A 10528-nucleotide genomic window follows, 5' to 3' on the forward strand; every position below is an offset into this window, starting at 1 on the left:
TGTTCGCAATTAGTAAGTACAGACAGCTATTTTGACCTGTTTTTGTGCAGCATGCTGTTCGCAGTTGGTTAAAACAAGTCAAATAGCTGTTCGCAGTTATTTTGTCTGTTTTGACCTGCTGCGAACAGCCTCAAACCTCGGTTTGAGAATTTCACGCTCACTTTTAGAATAAATTTGATTCTTAGTTTATTTAATTATTTTTTTAGCCTACAAATTTCAAATTTTCAACTCAAAATCAACTTGGATCTCATCTTAAAATATCAACTCCAAAAAGCCCATAAGGCCATAACCAAAACAAACACCCAATTAATACCCACCACCAACTCATATTAATGGCTCACTCATATTAATGATAACACTTCGTTTTATATGAGACCTCTCATCATAAGATGAGTGTTTACAATTGACCCGTCAATAAAAAAATATTACAAAACAATGAAAATTAAATTTCCACTTATACATAAAGCAAATTTTTTAAATGACCTAATTAAAGTTATCTTACAGTAAAACGACCTCAATAAAAAATGAGTATAATATCTATCTTAAATCTCACTATATAAGACTCATTTATTTTATAACAATTATGAGTTAAACAACACAATAATTCAATAAATAATACAATCACTATACGCACCTGATCATAATAAGAATGAATTAAATTATCCAAATAATAATACTCCCTTCTATTCTTCCTACTTATCCTAATTTATGGTGTTAATGGTTATATGAAACAATAACTAGAACGTGGAACACACTTGTTCACTAAAAGTTGTACTTAAAATATTCACAAAACCTTATTTCATTTCCATCCTTACATCACTCAAAGCTCAAAAACAAAAACAAGAAATAATAATGGGAGATAAAAGAGCAACTCCGGCGCCATTAAAGAAGATAAGTAGATGGATTCGAAGCCGATCCGTAAGACAGCTAGTAAGCATGGCTGTTGTTGTTGCTCTTTTACTTGTTGTTTTGCTCAAGCTTTTGGTCAAAAATCAAGCTTATACTTACATTTTTGCTGAACTTGCTCATGCTGCTGGAATCCTTGTCTTAATTTATAAACTTTCTATTACCAAAACTTGTTCTGGTATTTCCTCTCTCCTTCATTCATTTTCTCCATTTTTGTTTTTTTAATTTCCACTTTTTTTCTACTTATGATTTTATTAATAAGATTTAAACTTAAAACACCATATGCTTTGAATTTTGAAAAGGTTACAGATTAATTCTCATCCAATTTTTATTATTTTAAATGAAATATTTAGTATTAAAGACTGTTTAATGAGCTTGTGTGCCTCACTTAATTTTGTCATTTTCTTATTTTAAAATATTTTTCTAATCTTAATCACATATTTAATTTCTCACTTAATATCATCCATATAATTTACTCTATTTATATTTTTATAAAATATTAAATTTTTGTGACATTTCATACTTTACTTAGAAATTACCTTTTTTTTCTCTTTCATTTAGTTATTACTTATTAGGCATAAAAAGTATAATATATTAAATATTTAGATAACTCCACCATCAATTTAAGTTTTAATTAAATTAACTACAATTAAATGATGTTCAATTAATCAATTAATTTTAAAATGTACATTAAAGGGCATGAAAACAATACAGTGACCACTATTTGTTCTAGGGAAAATGCTAGAAGAAGTATTTTCTCCTCGATCAACATTTATAAGTTAAAATTAATAAAATGAGCTGTTGGAGAAATAAACGGCTGGTCCGTATTAGTATTTCCGATATCATAATTATATTATAAAATTGGACTTTTAATTATTTATATTTTTTTAATTATTTTTTTTATTATTTATATTTTAATTTACAGTAACTAAACAATTATAAAAAATTAATATCATAAATATATGCAAATAAATAATTCAAATAAAATCTCACTTTATTATATTTTTTAAATGATTAATAATAATATGTTAAATAAGGCTAAATAATATTGCCTCCTATTCATAGAGAATGAGATATTTGAGTTTTACATCAAAACCAAAGAAAGGTGGGAGACCATTTAAAAGTGGGTGAAAAACTCTCTTTTTCATAAAAAATATTGATATTTATGTATTACTATATTATTATAGTAAGAATAAAAAATAAAAAAATGACAAAAATAAAAATAGAACATTTTTAATGAATTGACGAATAACAAAAAGTTCCATACACTATGAATAAGACGAGTAAATGATAGCAATTACTCGAATAAAACAGAGTGGGTACGTGTCAATTGTCATATTATTGTGATGTGTGACGGGGTTTGTAGCATTTTATTGTATTCACTCGTTTATTGGTAGCGTTACTGATACTGATATAGTACTTATAATGTATAAATATATGTATCATATCCACGTGAAACACCCTCCCTTAAAATAAATCATTGAGTTGGTGTCGTGGTGTAAGATATTTTAGTGACTTGCCCATTCTGTTTTATTTTTTCTGTTTAAATATTTACTATATTATAATTATTAGTAATATTTATTGTTTATTGAGATATAGTGTGAAAGGTAATTAATGAATATAGTGTGAAAGATAAATAATGTATTTACCCTAATGTGAATGCATTCAATGTAATTGTGGATGAACTTGCCTATAAATATGGAAGTTCACCATTGTAAAAACTACCCCAATGAGTAAAAACATCTCTATCTTCTAACTTTTACTCATTCTACTTCCTCCTTATCTCTCTAATTAATATATTTATCTCTCTAAGTTTTAACATTGTTCACATTTATATAATGGAGTCAAATATCAATGCCTCCTAGATAGTTGAACAACTCTCACTATCCTAAAGCACAAAGAATATTTTTCTGAGTTGAAAATGGTGAAAGCAGAAGTCACCACAATCTCTGGAACCACTACACTAATAGAGGGATATGGAAAAGCTCAAATAATACTTCCTAATGGGACAAAGCTAGTAATTAATGATGCTTTATATTCGAGTAAATCTCGACGAAATCTCATAAGTTTCAAAGATGTACGCCAAAATGGTTATCATTTAGAAACAATGACCGAAAATCATACTGAATATTTATGCATCACATCTGAAAAATGCGGCAAGAAAAGCATTCATGAAAAATTACCAGCATACTCATCGGGATTATATCGCATTAACATAAAACCGGTTGAGATAAACATGGTGTCTAACCAGAAGTTAGATAATAAAGAAATGATAAATTTATGGCATGACCGATTGGGTCATCCTGGTGCGGGAATGATGCGAAAAATTATTGAAAATTCAATTGGGCATCCAATGAAGAAAATGAGATTTCCCCAACCAAATGAGTTATCATGTTCTGCATGCTCACAAGGAAAATTGATAATCAGACCATCTTTAAATAAAATTGCTACTGAAACTCCTAAATTTCTAGAAAGAATTCATGGAGATATATGTGGGCCAATTAAACCTGCTTCTGGGCCATTTAGGTATTTTATGGTGTTGATTGATGCCTCAACACGATGGTCACATGTAAGTCTCCTACAAACTAGAAATGTGGCATTTGCGAAATTACTTGCTCAAATCATTCGATTGAGAAATCAATTTCCAGATTATACAATTAAGCGAATAAGGCTTGACAATGCCGGAGAATTTACTTCTCAAACTTTTAATGATTATTGCACATCAATTGGAATTGACGTAGAACATCCAGTAGCTCATGTTCATACTAAAAATGGTCTGGCTGAATCATTGATTAAAAGACTCCAATTAATAGCAAGACCATTATTAATGAGGTCGAAATTGCCATCATCTGCGTGGGGACATGCAATAATACATGCATCGTCATTGATAAGATTGAGACCAAGTGCTTATCATAAATATTCACCACAGCAATTAGTGCATGGTCGAGAACCAAATATATCACACTTGAAAATATTTGGATGTGCAGTATATGTCCCTATTGCGCCACCCCAACGTACAAAAATGGGTCCACAAAGAAGGATGGGAATTTATGTTGGATTTGAATGCCCATCAATTATCAAATATTTAGAACCAATGACCGGTGACTTATTTAATGCTAGATTTGCAGATTGTCATTTTAATGAGACAATATTCCCATCCTTAGGGGGAGAGAAAGTGGACCCAAATAAGAAGGAAATAGATCTCACATGGAATGCAATGCATTTGAAAATATATGATCCAAAAACGAATGCTTCTGAACAAGAAGTTAGAAAATTTGTCCATAATCAATATATTGCAAACAAATTACCTGATGCATTTGTAGAAACAAAGCAAGTGACAAAATCATACATTCCTGCCGCAAATATTCCGGCACGAATTGAAATTCCCACTGATGACAAAGCCACTGAAAATGAATCTATTGCACGCCGGAAGCGTGGAAGACCACTTGGTTCAAAGGATTTGAAACAAAGAAAATCCAAAAGGTTAAATGAAATGGCAAATGTTATCAATATTACTTCTTCAATGAATTGTAAAGAAACAAGTCTTGGAGATGAGGATGAAAATCTCAGAGAAGAAGAAAATAATAATATCAAAGATAACAATGAAATTTCGATTAATTACATTTCAACTAAAAGACAAATAAATCGAAAGAATGTTATTGTTAATGATGCACTTGCTCATTCAATCGCCACCGAAATAACACTAGATGAAAATGATATAGAACCAAGAACGATACAAGAATGTCGGCGTAGGAATGATTGGCCGAAATGGAAAGATGCTATTCAAGCGGAATTAAAGTCACTTGAAAAACGAGAAGTTTTTGGACAAATTACACAAACACCAAACGGTATAAAACCGGTCGGCTATAAATGGGTGTTTGTAAGAAAAAGAAATGAAAAAGATGAAGTGGTCAGATATAAGGCACGACTTGTAGCACAAGGTTTTTCCCAAAGACCAGGGATTGATTATGAAGAAACGTATTCTCCAGTAGTAGATGCAACTACACTAAGATTCTTGATAAGTCTAACTGTCTCAAACAGTTTGCAAATGCGACTTATGGATGTTGTGACCGCATATTTATATGGTTCACTTGATACAGATATTTATATGAAAGTCCCTGAAGGACTTAAGTTGCCAGAAAACCACCAATCACGAGAAATGTTTTCCATAAAGCTGAAAAGATCACTTTATGGACTAAAACAATCTGGAAGAATGTGGTATAATCGTCTTAGTGAATATCTCCTGAAAGAAGGATTCAAAAATGAGCAAATCAGTCCTGGTGTATTTATTAAACGGACTCAATCAGGATTTTCTATAATTGCAGTTTATGTTGATGATTTAAATATCATCAGAACTCCCAAAGTGCTTGAACAAACTGCAAAATATTTGATGAAAGAATTTGAAATGAAAGATCTTGGGAAAACAAAGTTTTGCCTTGGATTACAAATGGAGCACCTAAGGGTGGAATCTTTGTGCACCAATCCAACTATACAGAAAAAGTGCTAAAAAGATTTCATATGGACAAAGCTCATCCGCTGAGCTCTCCAATGATAGTACGATCATTAAAACCAAAAGATGATCCATTTCGACCTTGTGAAGAAGACGAGGAGATTCTTGGCCCTGAAGTGCCATATTTAAGCGCAATTGGAGCTCTGATGTATCTAGCTAATAATACAAGACCTGATATTTCTTTCGCTGTTAATTTATTAGCTAGATATAGTAATTCACCAACACAGAGACATTGGAGCGGAATAAAACATTTGTTACGCTACCTTCGAGGAACTAAAGATCTTGGACTATTTTATAGATCAAAGCAAGATGCTACACTTGTTGGATATGCGGATGTTGGATACTTATCAGATCCCCACAAGGCTAAATCACAAAATGGATATGTATTCACACATGGAGGCACTGCAATATCTTGGAGATCCACGAAACAGACACTGACAGCTACATCATCAAACCACGCAGAATTGATCGCCCTTTATGAAACAAGTAGAGAATGCGTTTGGTTAAGGTCAGTAATTGGTCACATTCAAGAAGAATGTGGGATAAACTCGATAATAAATTCTCCAACTGTAATCTTTGAAGATAATACCGGGTGTATTGAACAAGTTAGTGGAGGCTTCATAAAAGGGGATAGAACCAAACACATAACCTCCAGAAGTACAAAATAGTAAAAGTCAAACAAATTCAATCAAGTGAAAATCTTGCAGATCTATTCACAAAGTCCCTTCCATCAAAGAGATTCGAGCAACTTGTATATAAAATTAAAATGTGTCATCTACGAGATATACGTTGAACTCCGGGGGAGAATCATATTTACTGTACTCTTTTTCCCTTCGTTCAGGTTTTTATCCCATTGGGTTTTTCCTGACAAGGTTTTTAACGAGGCAGTATTAAATAGAAATATTGTAATAATATTTTACTCTTTTTACATAATTAGAATGCATTCAAGGGGGAGTGTTGAGATATAGTGTGAAAGGTAATTAATGAATATAGTGTGAAAGATAATTAATGTATTTACCCTAATGTGAATGCATTCAATGTAATTGTGGATGAACTTGCCTATAAATATGGAAGTTCACCATTGTAAAAACTACACCAATGAGTAAAAACATCTCTATCTTCTAACTTTTACTCATTCTACTTCCTCCTTATCTCTCTAATTAATATATTTATCTCTCTAAGTTTTAACATTGTTCACATTTATATAATGATTGCGGTTAATGTGTAAAAGATTATATGCTCAAGTAAGATCTTGTTTCAATCGTTTAATTGTACACTTTTATTTTATTAACTTTTTATAATTTTTAGATATGTATAGTTCGATATATAAATGGTCAAAATAACACATTAAATTACGTAAAAAGTTAAATGTAGCAAATATAATGAAATAGAGGAAATATTCTACTTTCTCCATTTCATTATGCTTGTTGTATATCACTTTTTACGCAATTCAATCTATTATTTTAATTATTTATATATTGAATCATTCATAATTAAAAATTATAAAATTAATATATAAAATAAGATTAAATGTAATCATAATATTACAAGTATTTCAGAACAGAGTAAATACAAATTTAATAAAATTGACGTGTTAAAATAAAAAAAATGATATCATTAAATTTAAAATTAACCCGTGTGTAAAAATGACATAGGAGTAATTAATTTCTCTGTATTGTTTTATTATACAAGGACATGAAGTAAGAAATGAAGTTTTGTTTTAGAAAAACCAAATCAAATGTATGAGTAAGGAAAAAAGCAAGAATAAAATAGACTTTTAAAAAAAAGCTCCATGTATTAGTATATGATCTCGTATATGGTCTAATTAGTGATCTGTATATTTGATGATGTTAACAGGTTTATCTTTAAAGACGCAGGAGCTTACAGCCATATTCTTAACATTGAGAATAATGTGTCATTTTGCATATATGCCTGACATTTTTATTTTTCTTGATTCAATTACCCTGCTATCTACTCTCTGGGTTATCTATATGATACGCTTCAACTTGAAACAGACTTACCTTAAGGATCTTGACAATATGCCTTTGTATTATGTGGTATGAATCCAGTATTACTATTCATTATATATGTAGATTATATACAGGGTGTTTTACAATTACTCTTTTTATTCACTTTTTTGGTAGACTTTTGATTTTTAATTGTTTGGTATGCTAAACAAAAAATTTTTTTCGATAAATGATTTTTAAGTCAAAAATCTGTTGAAAACTTAGTTTTTACCTCAAAATCAAATTAAAAGGCTATTCCTGATGGGGTGTTTGGATATTGGTTTTTAGATTGATTTTTTGGTTGACTTTTGACTTTTAGCTTTTGGTTTGTCGATCAGCCAAAAAAGTGTATGGTAAATAAACAACCAATAACTAATACTTAAGTTTACTAAACATCCCTACAAACAGCTAGTTTTTTCAGCTAACTTAAAAAAGTCAGTCAATATTTTCATTTGGTCAAGCAAGCTAACTAAAAAGCCAACAGTCAAATCCTAAACACCGGAATAGTTTTTAAATTTATTTATGATTTTTAGTCTACTTTTTAGTATTTAGTTTACAACCAACTGACTTTACCAATACCTTCTTGATAACGTTTTTATGACTGATCAAACCAAAAAGGCTTCCTTAGCTTTAGATTTGGACCAATACAAGGACCCTCGAATGTGTAGTTGGTGTATAAATGTATAGTGTCATTAAGCATACATTATTATTGGTTGCAGTTGTTGCCTGCCCTAGTGGTTGCGTTAATAGGCCTTCCAGGGCTGTTAAACTTTATATTCAAATTCCTCTATGTCTATTCTTCCACTATTGAAGCTGTTTCGGTGCTCCCTCAGCTACGTTTAATACAAAATGCTAAGGTGAGACGAACTTTTCATGCGCACTTATTCTTATACTAACACAATTTAATATGACATTGGAGTAATAAAATGAAATATTATTGTTGTTGTAAACTCGAATGTTGCTTCGTAATGCTTGGATACTTATATGTTGATGAACTTAGTTAATCTTTTCTTAATCATCGGTTGTTCGTATTCAATATTCTTCGAAAGCTGTTGAGATGATTTGTTTCTTATCGATGATTTAAAAATGGTGTATGCACACTTTAGAAGTCATTGGAGCCCTTCCTCCCAATACTATTTGCATGGTTTTGAGATGGTATCTTCTTTGTTTATAGAGTGTGTGCACCCCATGTTTCCCCAACAACTCAATTCAACAATGTATCTGAACCGATGGTTCAATCAAAAATTAAAATGGTAGGTCTAAAAAGAATGACGTTCTCACTCTAATTAATTGCTTCTACATGCAAACTTGACGGAGGTTTGCATGTGAGGGGGTATTGGAATGGTTTATCCCACATAGATAAATTAAAAATGACGTGCACACACTTTATAAGTCATTGAAGCTCTCCTCATCTTATGAAATGCGTACACCAAATATGTTGAATTTACAATAAGTCCAGTCTAATTTAACAAAACCCTTCAACCACCATTTTGGATTGAGCACCCAAATTAAAGGCACATCATTTACTTAATTTTTAATGTAAATGTATTGCAGATGGTGGAACCATTTACTGCCCACTATGTATTTGCCCTGGGTGTGGCAAGATTTCTCTCATGTGCAAATTGGATAATCCTGGTCAGACTACAGCTTTTTTTTACTGTCTTAAATGCCACAAATTAAGCAATTGTGTGACTAAACTTACTGATGTATATGTGCATGACGTACAGATTATTGACACCAAAGGAGTATTCCTTACGGGAATAAGTGATGGGTATCTCTATATTGCAGGAGCTCTTCTTTGTGAGGCAGTTCAAACCTTCATCTTGGCTGATTTTTGTTACTATTACATCAAAAGGTAGGTTTATCAATTCCTGCATACTACTATACCATTGAAAGATCTTCAAAAATCAATATGCTAGTCATGTATGAGACCATCTCACCATGAGATGGGCTCATATAATTAACTTGTATAAATAATGAATCACTTTATAATTGTGAGAGATCACTTTAATAGACTAAATGTACATTGACCAGCCCAATAGAGATAGTTTTATTGTGAGGCCATCTCATTTAAGAATTTGTAAAAATCAATATAGGATAGAGATCGGAAAATAGTATACTACATTCAAATACATTTGTTTGTCAAAGAACTAACTCAACCAAAAGAATCAAGTTGATGGCTAAAGCCCCAGGGCATGTTATATACTGTAACACCTTCCCTCAAACGATAGCTCTTTGGGCTAGAAGTAGAAGAGTGGATGCACCTAATGTCCTCCTTAAAAAAGACTCTAAATGTTCCACTTTAACGAGAGTGGATGAGATTCGAACCCGTAAACTTATGTCACGTTCGCTCTGATACCAAGTCAATAAATCCATTCAAGCAAAAGTGTAAGTTGATGGTTAAAACCCATGATAGATTAACAAAGTTCACATTAGCTCTGCTACCAAGTCAATGACTCGATCAAGACCATCCTTGAGCTTGAGTGTAGTAGTACATTTTTTCAATATATTCTTGCATTGTACATACAAAAGTTTGATTGGAAAATGGATTGAACAGTGTAATTGAAGGACAGCGGATGATGAGTCTACCTTCACAGCTTGTATAAGGTTGGGAAACCTAATAAAAGCTTCAGCAATAAACGGAGATGTTTAATGTGTATGTTTTTCATAATCCTCATGATTATTAACTAATTATGTAATATCTTAGAAATTCTTGTACTAATTTTAATGTTGAGAGAGTCAAAGGGTCATGTGAAGAATTAGCTCTACAAGAGCATCTATGTAAAGACAAAACTTTGAAGCAGTATTGAAATAAACAAATCAAATTTATTTGAACTCTTTCCTTTTGTTTTATTTGTATCTTTCTCTAGTTACTCTTTTGTTTGGATTATTATAGAGCAATACTCTGCTTGTTCTTGTTATCTAATGAATAAGATTGTAGGGAATACTTGACATTTTTTTTGTTTTGATCTCTATAAAGAAGATTATGTCAATGTTGTGGCCCTAAAATTTAAAGTATATTATTGGAAAATAATTTACATGTGATCTTATATTGAAGATTTTGACTAACATATAAGCTTGATGTATTACTCCTCTTATTATCAAT

General features: G+C 31.2%; 1 protein-coding gene across 1 annotated transcript; it reads left to right on the forward strand.

Moving 5' to 3' along the window:
* Positions 1 to 615: 615 nt before the first annotated feature.
* LOC130813046 (uncharacterized) lies at positions 616 to 10260 on the forward strand. The gene is made up of 6 exons (XM_057678747.1): positions 616 to 1084; positions 7274 to 7473; positions 8142 to 8279; positions 8977 to 9057; positions 9150 to 9277; positions 9980 to 10260. The coding sequence occupies exons 1-6, from the start codon at positions 853 to 855 to the stop codon at positions 10026 to 10028; spliced, it is 828 nt and encodes a 275-aa protein (XP_057534730.1). The 5' UTR covers positions 616 to 852; the 3' UTR covers positions 10029 to 10260.
* Positions 10261 to 10528: the final 268 nt, after the last annotated feature.

The sequence above is a fragment of the Amaranthus tricolor genome, chromosome 5 (assembly GCF_026212465.1).
Source record: "Amaranthus tricolor cultivar Red isolate AtriRed21 chromosome 5, ASM2621246v1, whole genome shotgun sequence".
NCBI lineage: Eukaryota > Viridiplantae > Streptophyta > Magnoliopsida > Caryophyllales > Amaranthaceae > Amaranthus > Amaranthus tricolor.

Coding starts and splice junctions, on each gene's coding strand:
- LOC130813046 (XM_057678747.1), top strand. CDS start 853: ATGGGAGATAAAAGAGCAACTCCGGCGCCATTAAAGAAGATAAGTAGA. Junction 7,474..8,141: donor ATATGCCTTTGTATTATGTG/GTATGAATCCAG, acceptor TATTGGTTGCAG/TTGTTGCCTGCCCTAGTGGT. Junction 9,278..9,979: donor TGTTACTATTACATCAAAAG/GTAGGTTTATCA, acceptor TGGATTGAACAG/TGTAATTGAAGGACAGCGGA.